This window comes from Xiphophorus maculatus, chromosome 9 (assembly GCF_002775205.1).
Source record: "Xiphophorus maculatus strain JP 163 A chromosome 9, X_maculatus-5.0-male, whole genome shotgun sequence".
Lineage (NCBI taxonomy): Eukaryota > Metazoa > Chordata > Actinopteri > Cyprinodontiformes > Poeciliidae > Xiphophorus > Xiphophorus maculatus.
In genome coordinates, this window is record NC_036451.1 from 20338983 (window position 1) to 20357949 (window position 18967).

At 38.1% G+C, this 18967-nt stretch overlaps 1 protein-coding gene across 1 annotated transcript in view; it reads left to right on the forward strand.

Moving 5' to 3' along the window:
* Positions 1–18967, forward strand: part of ncan (neurocan) — a 178118-nt gene that overhangs the window by 50224 nt on the left and 108927 nt on the right. Inside the window, exons 3-6 of the mRNA XM_005795699.2 lie at positions 7015–7244; positions 7355–7523; positions 14762–14936; positions 16402–16529. Of these exons, the coding sequence (XP_005795756.1) occupies positions 7015–7244; positions 7355–7523; positions 14762–14936; positions 16402–16529 (702 nt within the window). The remainder of the gene's footprint in view (positions 1–7014; positions 7245–7354; positions 7524–14761; positions 14937–16401; positions 16530–18967) is intronic.

The following is an 18967-nucleotide window of genomic DNA, read 5'->3' on the forward strand; positions in this document are numbered from 1 at the left end:
TATCTCGAAGGTATCAGAACCAACAAAGACTTTTCTATTAAGTATTTTTTTAAATTTCAGTGAACATGTTGAACACTTATTTACTCTGTCATTTTGCAATACTTTACATGAAAAATCAAAAGTTTGCACACTTTTGCTGACAATAAATCAACACAAATCAACTAATCTGTGTTGATTTTTATGTGTGGTATATTTGGGTTGTTATGCCTGCCTTGTATAGATTTAATGTTGCGTGCCTGATTAGGAATATATTTACAGATGAAAATGTTGTTTTCAGTAGATATTTACTACACTGAGTAGGTGCTTGTTTTATTTTTTAAAAATACATCTTTTTCAGAATATTTGTAGAGTGAAATTATGTTCTGTTATCTTTACTTTCAGAGCTAGCGGGGCTTTGCTCACTCAAAATAAAGCATAAAGACAAATATGACACCCAGACTTATAACCAAACAAAAGGCAACCATGTGAGAGTTGCGCCTCTGACAATGTTTCCATGTAAAAGCGGATTTTAGACAACGGTGATGTTTCGGTCCGTATTGTTTTATATTTACCTACATTGAAAAAGAAAAATGTTCATACATTCAATTTTCAGAAGTGAAGTGCATTAAAGGGAATCTAGCCTGATTGGGTAAGAATGCTTCAAGTTTTACCTTGGGTTTCATCTTTGTGAAAGAGGCTTTAACCAGTCCAAATAAACAGAGGATGATAAAGTGCTCACCTCCGCAGTAACCTGAGAGCACATTTTGGTTTCCCCAAAAGAGACAAAATTACCGACATCTGAAGCTACTCTTTGGATATTGGAAGCATGCTCTAGTTCTGTTTTCTACAACTCCTATTGGGATTAAATCATTTTCTTATACTAGAGTTATATTTCTATTTCATCTCTTTCAGAACTCGTTTTCAAAGTACAAATACCAAAACCATTATCAGATGAAAAGTTGCTTGTGTGATCAGGCTAGTCATTGTATGTTTTCCTTCCCAATTCTTTCATTTCCTCCTCTTATTGTGCTTTCAAAAACCCTCTCGCTCTTTTTTTTTCCACAGGTCATCTCAGTTGATGGGCTGAGCTCCTCTTGAATGCTGAATCAGAGGCCATTTCAGAGCACAAATCCTGTTTCATATTGCCAGCCAAAGTAATATAGACCAGCTGGGGTGGGAGTTAGACAAGTAGCGCTTGTCTAAGCGATGCCACTAGAAGAAGCAAAGGAGTGGATATTTATGTGTGTTTATGCGCCTGTGGGGAGAGGAAAATGTGATGGGAGGGCTGATGTTAAGCTATCAGGGAAGAAGCACTCAACCTCTTACAGTGAACAACTGAAAAGGCATAACGGCTGCACGAATGAGCAATGACAATTATTCATGTGCCTTTTTGTGTGTGTGTGTGTGTGTGTGTGTTCAAAGGCACATTGGCCAAACAGCAAGGGATAATTCATGACTATTGTACTTTCACGTGATCTAATGTTGTTATGTGAAAATACATACAATATGTTGCTAAAATTTAATGTCTAATTTGTCAAAGTTTTGTCACAAAGTGAAATTTCTTCTGTTTTGGTTCCAGTGTCACATCTAAATGTTTCGGAAAATCAATCAAATTTTAATGTCAGACAAATATAAGCTGATGAGTAAATATATGTACTCAAGTTATATTACTGATATTGCTTCCAGGCCTATGTAAACAATAAATTACTGAAATGAAAGTAACATAACATGAAGCAGGCTAACAGGGCTCCAAACGCACCATGTCCCGATGAAAGGAATTCAAGAACAGATGAGAAACAAAGTCACTAACATCCAAAAAGGTGATGGAGTTTTATTTTTATGACTTTTGGACTCTAGCAAGCCAGAGTGAGAGCAATTATTCACAAAAACATAAAAGATGGAAGAGTGGCGAATCATCTTATTCAGTAGCTCACAAAAACAACAAGAACAACATCTGAGCTGCCGGCCTCACTTCCCCCCCTTAAGGTCAGGGTTCATTATGGCACAACAAGAAAGAGAGCGGGGTAAATGCCTTTCACAGGAGAGAAAATAACTAAAGCGAACAAATGTGTCCCTTTCACAATTGCAAGAAAATAACTTGATGAGCCCAAGACTTTTTGGAAAACATTCTGTGAACTAATCAGACTAAAGTCGTACACTTTGGAAGATGTGTGTTCAGTTACATGTGGTGTCAATGAAGACAGCAATTCAGAGAAAGAACCCTATACCCACTGTATACCACGGTGGTAGAAGTGGGATGGTCTGGGGCTTTTGTGCTCCTTAACACAACTAAATGGTACTAAATGGTGAATATCCTTAAGCTTGAGCTCTCTTGGGTTATACAGAAGGACCAGGATCTGAAGCATACCAGCAAGTTTGCCTTGGAATAGCTTAAAGATTTCAGAGTCTGGGCTTAAATATGTTTGAGAGTGCAGTAGCCTGACCTTAAAACGCAATGCTTAAAAATTGTTATACACTGAATTAAAGCAATTCCTCAAAGAAGAGAGGGGCTGGTTTTGTTTTCCACAGACAAACAAAAATGTTTTCGAGACCTGACACTTTATTTGCCAGGTCTGTAAAACACTTGGTGAAAGATGCTGCTGCCAAAGGTGGCACACTCAGTTACTTGGCTTAGCAGGCAATCCCTTTTTTTACTTAGAGGTCGGTGGGTTTGGATAGATTTCTTTTCCCCTGTAATACATATAATCCGTGATGTAAAGTCATGCAGCCCATGGAATCTGTTGAGGAAAGCTACATCATAAAAACACATTTAAATCTTAAATGATTCAGCTCCCGTTCGTCATCTAAAGTCATTGCTCTAAGACAGGCAGTCACTGCAAACTTTGGTCATCCAGTTGTTGGACATGTACAACAACAGCATATATACAGCCCTGCAGTTTTCAAGATTTAAAAAAAATGGCAATATATATTTGCAAAGTTAGAGGAGAAGCATGTTCAACGAGTTTAAGATTTTTGTTAGACAATATTTATTTACATCGGTAGTGTGTGGCTTTCCAACATCTTTTCGCGAACGCTGCCCTATAATCTCTGGTATTATTTAGAAGGTCTAAAGCTGCTCCAAAGAACATAAGTTAATTTAACTCAGTAGTTTGCAGGAGATAAGAAATATTTCAGTTTCACTACAAACAAATCAATAAATTTGATTTAAGGATCGTCAGGAAGATGGGTAACTTGTGAAAAAATATCAAACAAAAACATGAATACATCCATGCCTTCGCTTCTTTACCTTGTTCCCATCATGTGATTCCTAATGTAAATGTATCTTTTCAACAAGGACAAATTAAAAAGTAAATCTGTCATACAAAGATGAAGAGAAAATACAGAGAGAAAAAAAGATGAGTTGAAATAAATGGTTTTAAAACTGGTATGTAGCCTGAATTGTAGGAAATGAATAGAGAGGAGAGAATAAGCAGGACACGGGGGGGGGGGGGGGCAAAATGACAAAACAGCAGTGTGTCTGTGATTGCTGCAAGTTTACTGTTCAAACAATCTGACATTTAATTACAGACAGGACAGGCTGGTCCTGTGGGGAGTAACGCTTTAACATGCTTTCAGTCAAGTGATTCTGCAGAAAGACAAATAAATAGTTTGTAGTGGATGGTAGCACTAATGGAAATAAATCAATGAGATCTTTCTCTTCCGGGATGTCCATCGTCATCTGTGTTTCACTTGTAATCAACAGACATCATAAATGTTCATCGGCTTCCTTCAAAACTAAATATCCAGACGAAAATCGGTGGTTGGGATTGTTTGTGGTTAGGTCTAGATGACTCCAACAGCTTTGGTTTCAGCGTTGCGCTGTATTTACTAGCAGCTCATTTCATTTTGCAAACAACTTTGGCACATTTCCAACATTTAACTGACTCTGCTGAAGAAAAGAACAAACATGGTCATTTTACCACCATCATGCTTCAGCATGAAAAAGGTTTGTTCACGTTGTTAGTTTTCCATTTTAGCATTTTGCAACTTGAACGCAATTTATTTTGCCTTTCTTTCAGTGGTTGCTTCCTTCTATCCATATGTGAAGTACACATTTAATGGTTGGACATTTGACTAACCTGAGGCCTTCCCAGAACAGCTGTGCTTAAACTGAGATTAAATCACTCAAAGGAGGAGTCTATTTACTATCATTAGTTCAACAGGTAATGGTTTGCTCTAGAATTCAGTGGAAAGGCCGCCGAAAACAAATGTGTGCAACACTTTTCAAATTTGCAAAATAAATTTGAAAACTGAGTCCTTTTTTTAATGATTTCAGAATTGGGAGTTAAATTGGTTTGAAATAGAAATAAAATGTATCAAAGTTTGTTTCTTGTTGCACCTTGACATAATGTGACGAATTTGCATGGCAACGTAAAGATTTTGAATAGTCAAAGAATGAAACAAGGAAGGTCACAGTGAGTTTATTCCACAAATAAATCCACAAAATTATTCCACAAAAAAAATCAAAGGAATGAAGATTCAAATTAAAGAAACAGTAAAAATTGGAGCAGCACATGCCTTCCACCCCCATGTCTGATTGCATCTCTATGTCTCTAAAAAAAAAAATAGAAAACTAAGAAAAGAAAAACAAAGAAAAAAAAGTTTCCCCTTTGCTGTTAAGAAGGGCAGAAGTTGTGACAGGCAGCTTCTGCTCCAACACCACTCCTGTGAGAATAACCCAGCTGTCAGAGATGTTAGCTGGGATGTAAAAAAGACGGAGCGAGGCAAACACGGAGAGAGCCGCTGTCACAATGAGACTGTCTGATGAGGGGCTCAAAGCCAGGGAGATCATGACAGCAAGTGGGCATACAGTATCTGGGATGCCTTATTCTTGACAGATTCACGATTGAATTTAAATTATTTTTATCGTGAAAAACAACAACAGAAAGCTGGATCCCTTTTCTGTGGAACGTGTTATAAGTATAGATTCAACCATTTGCCAGCTGACTGCAAAGAACAATGAAAGGGTGTGATTTTGTTCATCGCAAATGTTGACATTCAGTTTCGATTCCATTTATGTGTGTGGCACCAATTCTCAACAAATCATGTCTGAAGGCTCTTTACGACACAGACCCAGTTTTTGTTCTGATATTTATGCAATGTGACAATATAATTTCATGAGAGACCAGTGGAATGTTTTTTAAATGAACATCTAACCCTAAGGCCATTTATTAAAATAAAAAAGAAACAAAAAACATTTTTTATTGCTGCAGAACTCCGCTCTAATGAAAACAGAAATTAGTTGTTTCAATTCAGCTGTTCGGGACCTGCTGTATGGGACATCTCAGCTCGTTTCTTCATCTTTGCTTGTTTTGCGGTCGGGTTTCTCAGCATTGTCTCTCTAGGCCAAAAAGAATTGCCAGCTGTGGCTCACTCAGACGCCAGGGAGTGTAAACTCAGCCCGACACAACATGGTTAAATTGTAATCCAGATTTGTTTAGTTCAACTCCATGTGCTGCGTGGTTTGATGTGTGTGTAGTTGGTCAGAGAGGCATCATGGTCTCATTCCATTGCTTCATCATATTACTGATTCCACTCTCAGAAGCAAACAGAAGAATAGTGTTTCCGCCATGTCTGATGGCAGATTTTGTTTAGGGAAATGTTTTTAAAATATAATTTACTTTTTTCAATGCGAGTGATCTAGAGAGACTCGATTAAAGGATCACCATGTCGAAGCTCTACATTCCCTCAAAGTCTGAAACCTGCTCTGAGATTTTCTTACTTTTCTTTCTTTTTATACTTTGGTGTATTTTGAATGCTTGTTTTCATGCTTGACTCTGTTCACTTATCTTTAAAATAGCCAATATAAATGGTCAGACTGAAAATGCCGCTAAATTTCAGGTCAAAGGGTATCAAAAATATACAACAACTAAAATGTCATTTGTTAGATCTCAACAAAACTTGATGAAATAAGGGTAATGTTAGCATTTTAGTTCTGTTACTGTCATGATTTCTAGTGTGAGGTGGTGAGGCAGATGCAGTGGACGCAGTAGCTGAGAGAAATGATGATGACAGGACAACACGGACACTCAAAAGACACAAAAACCCCAAATAAACACACAGAGAAAACCAAATCCTTACAGTTATATCTTTAGTGTGCAAAAGTTGTTGAAACGGGTATTTTGAGATACATCCACCAAAACTAAATTGTCTACCTGAGGTTGACCAAGCGACAACAGACAGTACTTTAATCAATTTGTAACGTTGGGATCATCTGAGCAGCGTGTCAGTCTGCGAGTGAGGATTATACCAAAGTGCTCTACTGAGTGACAGATCTGCCTCTAGCAGCGTGGCTAACAACTTGGTCAGCTGATTCAACAAGCATGTACTGCCACTGGGGTTTGTGGAGACTTAATTTAGAGAAAGTGCCTTTTTTTATACTGTTCTTAGATGTAACAGGAAAGATAACAGGAAAAGATAAGGGAGCAAGAAAAAGAAGAAAACAAAAATCACTGTGTTGGATCTAAACAAGCACATATGGATCAGAGGTTGGAAGCGCTTTTCTAAGGTGTTTACTTCTGCAATGCAAATGATGCAATTCTTTTATGTCAAACAAGGCATTAGAGCATTTTGATAATGTATTATAGGTGTTGTACAAGCAGACAAATATGAGATCTTGTTAATAGTTATATTATGACAAACACATTTTTCTTGAAGGTAATGCTTTAAATAGCAAAGAGGTGTTTGGTATTGATTTTGTGATGCACATTCAAGGGGTGATGTAAGGTTTATCAAGCATGTTTGACATTTTCCCTATTCACTGACTTGTTCTGTCAGCTACAACAATAATGCTTTGCTAGATCACTGACAATCATCAACGACATTCAATGAGTTTCTGACTATTTTGCTTTTACTCCACAAACAGGAGGATCATCACTAAAGAAACTGGAAGGAAATCGCACTTTTCGGCCACGGAAATCAATTAACTGAAACCTTTTCAGAGTAATGAGGAATAGCGTTCAGCGGCCGCATTTACAAGAGCGGATTGATTAATCTCGCTACTTCTCTCTTCCCCTTTACCTCTGCTCTCCTCAGGTTTAACCAGTGCTGACACTGTGGTGAATATGCGGAAGGTGACTCATCAGACCATTACCGAGGAGCTGTCTAAGACGGTGCTGCTCCCTTGCCTCTTCACCCTTCGCCCTGGTGCCAGCTCTTTCCCCGAGCCCCCCAGGATCAAATGGACCAAGGTTTGGGGTCAGCGAGGCTCCGACGGCCTGCAGAAGGAGCAGTCGGTCCTGGTGGCCAAAGACAGTGTGGTCAAGGTATAGCAGTGACCAATAAAATATGAATCACTTCGCTGGATATTAGCTGTCTTGCTCTACTGTTATTTCCATCTCTTCTTTTTTATTCACTCTTTCTCCACATTTTTCAGGTGAAAAAGGCCTTCCACGGTCGTGTGTCACTGCCCGGGTACAGTAAGGACCGCTACAACGCTAGCCTTGCTCTGACTGGGTTGCGGTCCAGCGACTCTGGACTTTATCGCTGTGAAGTTGTGGTGGGCATCAATGATGAGCAGGACACCGTTCCACTGGAGGTCACAGGTAAACAAAGTGTTATCTCTATTTGAACAGTTAAAGACAAGAAAAAAACGAGAAGCTTGGAAGCACACTGTAGTGCTGGTTCAAGACTTTTCAAGGATTTGTGAAGCTGCATATGATTGTGACTATTTCCTTTTGTGTTTTTTTACTTGTATAGCTGTAAATTGTTTTTGGTAACACTTTATTTGACAGGAAATGCTGCTCCTTTGTTGATTTGGAAAACCTATAGTACAGAACAAGACTGTGTCATGAAAAAGTACAAAATCAAAGTCTTAAGGCTCATAACAGCTTCACTGTCATTTCCACTCAATTATAGTTTAATCATTTAAGCATGTTCTCCTTCATGTATTTAAGCCTTATTTCTTCTTTGTCTAGTAACTTTGCTTAAAATAAGTTTGTACACATATCAAAATGACTAGATTGTACTAATATCAAACACTAAGAGTATTAGATTACAGAATATGCTAAAACTTGAGCTTATTCTTAAGCCAAACATCAAAATGTTTGTAAAATGAATTAAAAAAAAGAATCAATTCTGTATCCTTGTGCCTAACAGTTTGATTGACGTTTTGCAAGGACTAAAATGGCTCTCTGAGCCTTTATTTGCTGCTGTTTATAAGATTTTGCTTTCAAAATTAATTGGATGTCTCACATACAGCAGCTTGATCGATAAGACTGCCTTCAACAAGAGACAGAGTCCTGATTTACGGCAGCTGTAATTTCTTTGGATATTTATAATTGTTTAATTGATTATTCATAATTACTCATCAACCCAGAGACTCGGAGAGGATCAGTGAGGACTATGCTGCACATAACAATGGATTCCTGTATAAACGCTACCTCATTTTAAAATACCGTCTTTGTTCAAAATAACATTTCTGCACTTGCATCGACTCAGGCTGTGTTTATACAAGATCACTGTCTGGAAACCGTGAGAATTTTTGGATGATGATTGGAGAAACGTTCCACGTTGAGACAAGCCACCTCCAGTCAGCTGTAGTTGTCATTCCAGGCCTCTACACGGATGTTAGCATGTTATCGAAACGCGCGTGGACGTTTTACCCTTAGCTTCCACCTCATTTAGAAAACGCCCCTACAAGCCAAGTAATCATGTAACACACATATACTCATCAGATTTTGTGCTAAACTGAACACATTAAGTAGCACACAAAGCACAATGCTATCTGTCATTGTCTTTGTTGTTATCCGCCCAGGCATGCGTAGAACGAACCCAGTGTCTGTGCATTTTGCGCAGGTGCGCCTTCACATCTGTGGACTATCTCCCACCTCCACGGTTTGTGTTCACAAAACGGCTCACTCTGACACCAGGTTGCAAAAGTGCCAGCATTAGAGACTGTCAATCGTTTTGCTTTGTCTTATGTCATGGACTGATTTGACAATAAAGGCGTTTGGTGGTTTAGTTTCTTGGGGGTGCTGTGCTTGTTGGGCCAGATAGTGTTATTTGTGTTTTGACTTGGTTCCTGAAAAACTAAAATTCTTCTAAATTCTCCTTTATTGGGATTTCCAGCTGGTTCTGATCTTTTACATTTAGCTACGCACAGAGGTTTACTCTTCCAACAGTTTTAAGTCTGTTTCAGTTGTGTGAGATTGATAGATCTTTGCTGATCAAGCTGCAAACAATAACAAAAGTTTCTATAAAATTTCTGCAGGGCGAGTATTTGGGGGCCAGCGGACATGTGGTTAATTATTTTTTAGCATAATTAACCATCTCAAAGCCATCTCAAAGTATTCCCAGAAGGGGGAGGTTTTGCTCTTTTTTTTTTTTCTTAGTTCCATTTCAGCCACTGCTGATAACAAATGCTCTCCTCATATCTCAAAGCAGTACGGTTCATCGCAGTTTTATTTTGAAAAGAAACACGCACAATAAAGCGGTGGCATGTCCAATGTAATGTGAGGTATCGTTTGTGTTCGGTCACGTGGTTTTCAGCCGGACAACACAAGCATCAGATTTCTCATCACTAAAAGGTGACGGTTTCACTGAAAATCGGCTCTGTGTAAACAGAGCCTTAGTTTTATTTATGGCTATACTAAGCAAAGAGTTGGCTCCATGGTTGGGTTTATTAAAATGCCAGTTTGAGGTATAACGTCTTCAACTAACATTAGATTACCAAAAGTACAGAAACCCTCCTCCAAATTATTGAATTCAGTTGTTCCAATCACTTCCATGGCCACAGATATATAAAGGCATGCAGACTGCTCTTATAGCTGCAAGGGGGATTCAAATCTTGAAGCTCTTTTAGCCTATGTGTCAAGACTGGAATTTTATTAAAGTTCATTAATATATAAAGTCAGGCGTTCAGTAATAGCTTGGAGAGTTTCAAAGACTTTGTTAAGGTGTTGTAGTTATAAAGCTGTCGCCACATTATGTCCAGTTCACTCAAGTTTATGTTTAATGGCAAGCTGCTATAATCACCAGAGCAACTGCACACCTTGGAGCAAACTTTGCTTGTATAAATATAGCCAACATCAGCTCTAAATGCAGTGACCTTATTATTTTTGAGAGGCACAGCATGCTACAATAGCCACTGTTTTAAGTAGCACAAACATCATTTTCTCCTTGTCCATAAATTACCCTTAAGGGAATACGTGCAAACTACAACAGGGAAAAATCTGGCAATTGTGTCTTATCTGTTTTCCATTTTTCTAGGTTTTTTAGAGCCCAGTTTTCCCTTCTTAAATAGCAACATCTTCATTAACCCTGATATGATGCTTTTGAGAGCCTGTGTCCTGCAACTCTTGGCCAATCAATGCCACTTGTTCAGAGTGAAACTGTTTATGAAGCCAGTGAGGAGCAACCGCCTCTGCTGTTTAGTCTTTATTGGCAAGTCCTGCGAAGTGACAGTGCTCCAGCCTTCTCGCTAATTCTGTTCAGGTATCAAATTGGTAATTTGCAAGTATTGATACTGCTCGGCTGTATCATTACATAATACTCCACACCACTCATTTCATCCTCAGAACTGTGCTTAATTTTTTAATCTTCACTTTCTTCTCCTACATATTCATTATATCTCTCTCTGATTGCCTCTGTCCTCTTTTTTTGCCATTTTTGCTTTTCCTGTGTTCTCCTGGGCTAAACCGTCATGTTTCTTGGATGCAGCCCAACAGCTACATGGATAGTGCTAACATATGACATCATGTCACTGACTGAGATGGTGTGTCAGCCCTGAAGATGGTTAAAAAGCAATTGTGATTACTTATTCATATATTTGCTTTACAAGACTTATCCATTTTAGATTTGTAAGTGGCTTCATACAACTAACATAAGTGGCAGAGATTATGTAACTCTGAAATGTTTTCTGAAGATATTTGTGCTATGCTCCATAATAGTTTGAGCCGCTTTAAATACAGCTCTGAAATTTATAAAGGAATTTTGTTTGCTATTATTCTTGAGGCATAGATATTATGTGTTTCACATTCATTGGTAGTCCTTGTAGATGTGTTTAAAAAAAAGCTACAAAATAATTTTGCACTGACATTAAAAAAAAGCGATGTCCCCGTTGGGCCAATTATTGGTGGGCTGGTGGAGAATCTGTTCACCGCTATTCTCCATAACTGTTTAAAAAACAAAATAAAAATAAAAAACAGAGTTGAGTGAAAGGAGAAAATGAGTGCAACATGTTAAGAGGAAATTGTTGGTTGTAAGAAAATAGGCTCACATCTTGTTTCTGTTTCCGTTCCTCTAAATGATGAAATTGTTGTTGTCACTGTGGGAAAATGAAACTTTATTAGTAGAAATTTCATTTTTGGCCCTTCTTTACAAACAGACATCTCATTTGAATATCTTGTTATACTGTTGTTCCTCATTTTTGAATAAATAGTAGACACTGATCGACTTGAAAGTTAGTCTATATTAACAAAATCAATAACTTTGTAAATCTAAAGAAGAAATGTTATAGTCACTTCGTATAACATTTTATTTATTCTTATGTGGCACGTTTACATTTATTTATATCTAAACCTAAATAGTTATTTAGTATATGTTGGGCAGTAAATACAATCTATAATAATTCTTATTTAAAAAGCAACACAACAACTTACTGCTTGTTGGAATATTATTTTAGTGATTAGAAACTATAGAGACTCCTATGTGCTCTCATTGTGATTTGTTTCATGACATCTTGCATTAAAGTCTTATCAGTTTAATATCTAAGAATGATTTTAGAGATAATTACATTATTTTCTTCTTTGGATTTTAAACTGGACTGTCTTAGTCATTCTCATAAAACTAACCAAGGTATAAAAAAAATCCAAGTTAGTAGTATTGCTGTGATAATTTATGAGTTTTAAAGCTCCACATTTTTAAAAAATTTTATTAAGCAGGTCCTGTCTAATTTCCAGTTTTTATTCTGTAATTTTGCACCAAGAATCAAGAGCAGTTTTCCCTCCTAACTCTTAGCAAGAAAGCAGATGAGCATATTTCATAGAATTATGCAATAACCTTTATGTTTTGGATGCAAGTTTTATTCCTGTTGTTTCAGAGTCATCTTGAATTGAAATTCTGCGTGTGCTTTTTCTGCTTTCACAAATTAATACTGTTTTTTTTTGTTGTTTTTTTGTCTAACAATGACAGACAGAGTTTGCCTAGTACGCTGCACCCTGCCAGGGGGGCAAAGAGTACCAGCTACTCACCATGCTAAAATGAGGGCATCATTCAGCCACATATGGTGCCTCTCTGCTCTTCCCCTTAGAGACCGTGTGAGAATGTGCAAAGATGCTGAGGGTAAAAATAGACATAAGGTGCTGGGCATTCAACCCTCTTGTGGAACAGGACAGGGTTTCCTCTTACTGAAAGGAAAGTTATTTGTCTCTCCTGCGCACATATTAACGAGCAAATTAGCATCTCTGTTTGGACAAAGTCCCACAGCCTCAAATCAAAGGGATGGAGGATGAAAATAAGGGCAAGAAAAAAAAGGAGATATTTCAGAGGGTTTATGCTCCATATAGCTCAGAGAAGGAGAATGACCGAATAGTCAGATAGTCTGCAGAGACCGAGGAGAATTCTGTTTGCATCTTATGTTCAAAACACTGGTGCTAGCTTTTTCACACTAAAGCCTGTTCTGTTATTCTTAAACTTAAACTGCCTCTTTGGCATCCGTCTCACATGGAATCTCTCACTTTCCCAGACAAAGTCATAGAGGATAAAGGAGGCAGAAGCACACAAGCTTGTATGACACTGGATGGTTCTCAGGGGTGTGTGAATGCCAGGCAGAGATTGGTAGATGGACGTGTGGACCTTTCACAGTTCAACTAAGCTAGTTTCTTCTAGTCAATTTTATTTTCTCTCCACCCTTTTTCAGCATTTGTGCGTACTCTGAAGCCTTGGTTTGCACACTGTGGCACAAGCTCCGATGACAGTACTTCGACTGCGTGTTATCATTCTTACTACAATTTAACGGTGTCATAGTTTTAAGAAAAGGTAATCACCTTATGCTATCTTTTTTTTTAAAGAACAGTTTGCCAATCATCTTATACTAAGTTATTATAAAACAGCTCTCCTTCATTTTTCATGCCTTGAATGTTTATGGTTTTTTTTTTTAAACTGAAAACATCCAAAGAACAACATTTCTCTTTCTGATACTCATGACAAAAAAAGACCAAAGAAGTCATGTATCAGCCAGCTGACCATCAGTGCACATCAACATGCATATGAGGCCCAGTACTGTTCATGCTATGTAACAAAGCCAGAGCATTTCCCAGTGTGACATAAATTATGACATACATTTTTAGCTGGTTTGAAATCATACCTTGTTTATTATGAGATAATTCATGCTGATGTAAGACTACAATCAAAGCATAACAAACTGCTTCAGTTCAAAGATTATAATTTGTGGGTTTTTCAAATGGATGTGCTCCGTGTGGCCAGATGAATACCAATATGCATTTCTCTGATTTGTATTCACACAAATGGTTGTACATAACGGTGCCTGAAAGATCTAACAAGATACTAATCACCAAAAGTCTGAATAAATTTTATTTTTCTTTTCACTGTAACTATCCCTATGTTTTATATGCAAGACAGCCATTTTGATTTTCCAACCTGAAATTTTGAATTCTGACTGTGAAACTTTTAACTTTGATAGTTTCATTTTAAGACAACAGAACGCAACACTAATGTGATACTTGTCGTAAAAATGCTAAAGAGTCACTGCCTTTAAAAATTCAATACACATACCTGCTGAAAGCTTTCCGTCTATGCATCTAACTTTAATATGCGACCTGACAGCACTGTTGGTACCCACATCCAGCAGCCGCTGAGTGACAGGGATTTTACCCCCTGGTTGGATTGCCCGGCTATAGAAAGCATTGTTGCTCTGTTTCTTTGTTTGCCTTGCTTGTCATTCCATCATGAACTTAGGAGCGGGCGAAATTCAGCACAGGGACTCTGTGTGTAGAGCTAAAGCAGTAAGATAAATATCCCCACTGCTTGTCACACACTGTATACAAAGGGCAACATATGTTTCTTTTTTGGTGTCTTTTTTTCATTGAGCCAATGGACGACCTGATGTAAATCAGAGACATGTACATTACACACAGGTTGCTGAACCCCAACTCTGCTGGTTTGTCCTGCACAGATGGAACAATGTCAACACATGATGACTAGAGCTAGAGGGCTCCATTGTTTACCTCCGTGGATGAACGTGCTCGTGCTTTAATGGCACGAGGTTGCTGTTCATAAAACGTGCTTAGATTTGCAGGGCGCAGGCCGTAAATTTGTATTGTTTTCTGGCGCAGCCTCCCTGCTTGTTCTAGTGTCTTGTGTCTCATCCATCAATCAATCACTTTTATTTATAAAGCACCCTTCCTACTAAAAGCAGGTCAAAGTGCTACACAGAACTATAAACAATAACCCCACAAAATGAAATGTACCTTTTCAAAATGTGTGGAAAGTGGATGGACTGAGCACGGATGATCCGGTTCAGGAACTGCAGCCAAAAAGTGTCTGAGTGCCACATTCTGTGTGGCACTCAGAGAGCACACTAGTCCACAGATGGCTGTCGTAATACTGGAGAGCAGTATTTCCTTAAGTATTCTTGGGCCTGTAAATAGACAATTGCCTGAGGATCTCACAGGTTTGTAAGTTAATAGCAGTTCTGCAAGAAAGGATTGCCCAAGACCATTAAGACTATTTAAAAGTCACTAAAATAAATTTAAAATATATTCTGAGACTTACAGGGAGCCATTGCAATGATTTTAAAACGTTATCTTTGTTTATATCTTAGGTGTAGTGTTCCACTACCGGGCCCCTCACGATCGCTACGCCTTGTCCTTCGCTGATGCCAAGAGGGTTTGCATAGAGAACTCGGCTACCATTGCAACACCTGGCCAGTTGCAATCAACTTTTGCCGATGGCTATGAGAACTGTGATGCCGGCTGGCTGGCAGACCAGACTGTACGGTGAGGCAAAAAGATTTCCTCTCCTATATAGAGTTCCAAAAACTATGGAAATAGAATAAACAATACTCGAGTCTCTCTGCAGCATATCGTCTTTTTCTGTTATTTCTCCTTCGGCGAAAATGTAGTCAGATATACGATTGTCTGGAATCCAAGTGGCTGAATAGAATGCTCTTCATGCACACTACAGCTATATCTGACTGTCAGTTCAGTTACGAGGCTTTCTGCAGTAAGTGAATATTTTAAGAACTTCCAAATAGCTTCACTTCTTATCTTGTCAAAATATGTGAATTCTAAATTAAAACCATGCAATAGAATTGAAACTGATTGCTTGTTTGATGGCTGGAAAATGAGTTGGTTACATCTGCACCATTAGAGCCGTCTGTAAGGAGGCTCGCATGTGCTTTATTTTACCATTTTCTATTAAATCCCCTGAAAAAAAAAACAACTCCCAATGAGATCTTGTGTAATTCCCCGTATCTCCATTTTAATTCCAAATCACTGTTGCTTCAGCAGGCAGACATGCTGTTTGTTGTCCTCCTGACAGCTTCTTTGCCTCCTTGCAGTGACACTTCTTTTTTCCCAGTTTTTCCTTCTGTCCTGCAGCCTTGCTGTTTTTACTTGGTAGCTAACTAATTGGTCTAGATTCAAGAGTTTCTGATGGCACATCAGCCACGAGGGAGGTGTCCAATTAATCCAAGAGGAAAAGCACAAAGAAAGCCATTGTTGTTTGTTCAGCCACAAACAGAAATAGAGCAGCAGAAGCCACAGACGCCAAAGGTATATATATATATATATATATATATATATATATATATATATATATATATATATATATATATATGTTTTTTTTTTACAAGTCCCTGTATACCTATTGAAATCTTTTAATCAGGTTCTTTGTTGTGCCCCGGTGCTACAAATCAATGTTCTGGAGGAATAAGTATAAAAGTTTGGCCCCAATATGGATCGCTGTTTCTTTCTGCTGTTCAGGCATACCGAGTCACTGAAGGAATTACTGATTGTTTTACCCTCTTCTTTGCTTCTCGCCTCTCCTTCTCTCACTGTTTCTCTGCTTCTGTCTTATGAAATATATCACAACAGTTTATGCATAACTTGACAGTAAAATATAGCTGAAAACAAAACAATTAAGAAGAGTTAAGGGAATATACACAGTGTACATCCTGCTTTTGGCAGGACATAGATTCTACTTTTTTTCACTGCCAGGGTTCTGGATTTGAGTTTTTTGTTTTTTTCTTTCCTTGGGAAGATGTCTTTAAACTTGCTGTATTCAGAGCAGAAAATGATAAAAGTGTTGCTGGGTTTTCATCTTCTACTCGGGAGCATGGACCCATCCCTGGGGGACTCGGTCTGTCTGCGGCTGCTTTTTTTATGGCCAAGCCATATAAATCTTGCTCTTTCTTCTTTAACTCTCTCTGTGTTTGCTCCTTCCACTTGGTTTCCTCTGCAGGTATCCCATCCAGTCACCTCGGCCCGGCTGCTATGGTGATCGGGAGGACTCACCCGGTGTGCGTAACTATGGCAATAGGGCTCCTGATGAGCTGTTTGATGTCTACTGCTTTGCAAAAAAACTTCAAGGTAAGTGCTAGGAAGCCATTAATTTAAGTTAATTCAAGCAGGTCTTTTGGTTCTGGTCTGCTTTTCCATCTACAGCACCAGAACCAAGCACGGATTATCAGCATTCAGCTTCTATGTTCCTTAAATCTGGAACAAACTTCTAGAAAACGGCAAAACAGCCAAATATTATAAATTGAGGGTAAAACCCACCTGTTTAGGGTTGCCTTTGATTAATAACAACTGGAACATCATAAAGTGTAGTCTGTTTTTTTTAACCTGCGATTGTTTTCCTTTACTTGCCTCTGCAATGTAATGGGGTTTGTCTCTGCTGTTTGTTCTCTTGCTTGTTTGGGGTTTTCCTTCTACTCGTGAAATAATTTGAATCGCCTCAGTATTGCGTTAATATAAAATTCAGTACTTATAATTGTCCATATAAACATACACTAAAGGACTACTGATTCCTAAGTAAACTGTCACAGGCAGCAGATTGTGTACTCCTAAAGGAAGTATAACATTTCTGTCATTGTGTGATTTCTAATCTCCAATTTCCAGAACAATAAAACGGTATCACTTCTACAATGTAGTTACAGCTACAGATCACCCTTGCTCACCAATCAGTGTGTCCCTGTTTTCATTAGTGGTCAGATACAAAGCTACCAAATTGCAAAATATAAAACGATGTCGAAACAAAATGACCATTACTGACTGAAGTCTAACTCTATATCGCATGAATAAACAGCTATTTATTTTCCTCTTTAAATGCTTCTTACAACTTTTGGAACATTTAATATCTTCGTGCTATAGGAATTTTACCAGTGTTATTGTTATGCAACCTATTAGTGTCCAGTGCCTTCAGTAATTAGGAATATTGTCTTGGCTTATGCTGAAAGCTGCAGCAATGCTCCACTGAGTGGGAAAAACTCCCCTCAAAATGACTAACTGATCGACGACACTAAAAACCAAACTAAAATACTGTTTGGTTTTCAGTAGATTTGGAGCCCTTCATGTTAATTTCTGAACAACTTCACAATATTGTGTTAAACATTACACAGGAGAAGTTTTAGTAACCCACTATTTATTTTCTTCTCGTATGGCTTTACTGTTAAATGATTAATTTCTCCCCTTTTCCTCCTGCTTAACATAGTTTAAGGTTGGCATATAGAACGGTATTGTAGATTCTCCCTACAAGTCACTGTAAATATCAATGTTTGCACAGCAATTTGAGTTGTACTGTTCATAGGAGAAGAAGCTACAGCACCTTCATTATTTCCCTTTCGACACAGTAGTTACAGTTAAAAAAATTTAAAAAGTTACAGCTACCACTTAGAGCATACTATTTTTCTTCCTGGGTTGCCGCTTAAACTCCTCCCCTGTGTAATGTTCATTCCAGAGGGGAAAACTCCACCAAAATAAATATATCCCGATGCTGCAGGTGTTTAGTTTTGTCTCCTTATTCTCTGGTTTGTGGTTAGCCTTACGTTCCCATTCTCCTTCCTCTTCCTGTTCCTCCACCAGCAGCTTCTCAACTGGTTTTTTTTCTGTTTTTCCCCAGAATCACGCAGTGAAATAGTTCTGCTCAAACCCAGCTGTGAAGAAATTCCTTTAAACCTGTTCAGACTTCAATGAATTCAAACTCAGCTGTGTGTAAACAGCATTTTAGCTGCTAAAATCCAGCGTTGGAGGTTTAGTTTTGCTTACTGTGAGATGTAAAGCAAACCTTTTTCAACATCTTCATTAATTTTGCATAATGCACAAAACTTCCTGTCACTGTAAACTGCATTTGCATTCCCAGAAGCTCGACACTTGCTGCGGTAAATACAAGGTTCTTTTTCTCTCCAACAGGTATTTACAAAGTTTCAGATTTATTATAAATTTTAAATGGGTCTATTAAGTGTGATGAACTCTGAAGATAATAAGAAGCCAGATCGATTTACACTTATTTTTTCTTATATTAGACTCTGAACGCTTCGGGAGTTCAGACTTTGTAAATATTTGTATTTTTAAAAATCTCAGGGGAAATGATCACAACATTTGCACACAAAAAGTTTGGCACAAAAAAGCACAGAATTACTTATTTATCATGAGGCATTCATGTTATCAACTGGTTAAATCTGCTGAGGTGACCAGCCTACAGTCATCTAATGGCTTATGACACTTATAATTTATCTGCTGTATTTTTAAAACAGTGTTAGTTTAATAAGACTGGCTGGTCCTGCTATTTTAATGTTTCCACCAGAACTGTTTTCCATGACTTTAAATATTGTTTGCATTCTAAGAGGAAAAAAAATAGTAGTAGCCCTCAAGTTTGCCTGGCTGGGCATCACAGCAGGTGGAGAATGGCGACTGCCTTTCTCACTTCTCTCTAAAGAAAACTGGTCACTCCAGCCTGTTCTCTGCCAAAAGCAATTTAAACCATACAACGGTATGATAAAAAGGTTTGTTGGAGTTTTAAAATATTC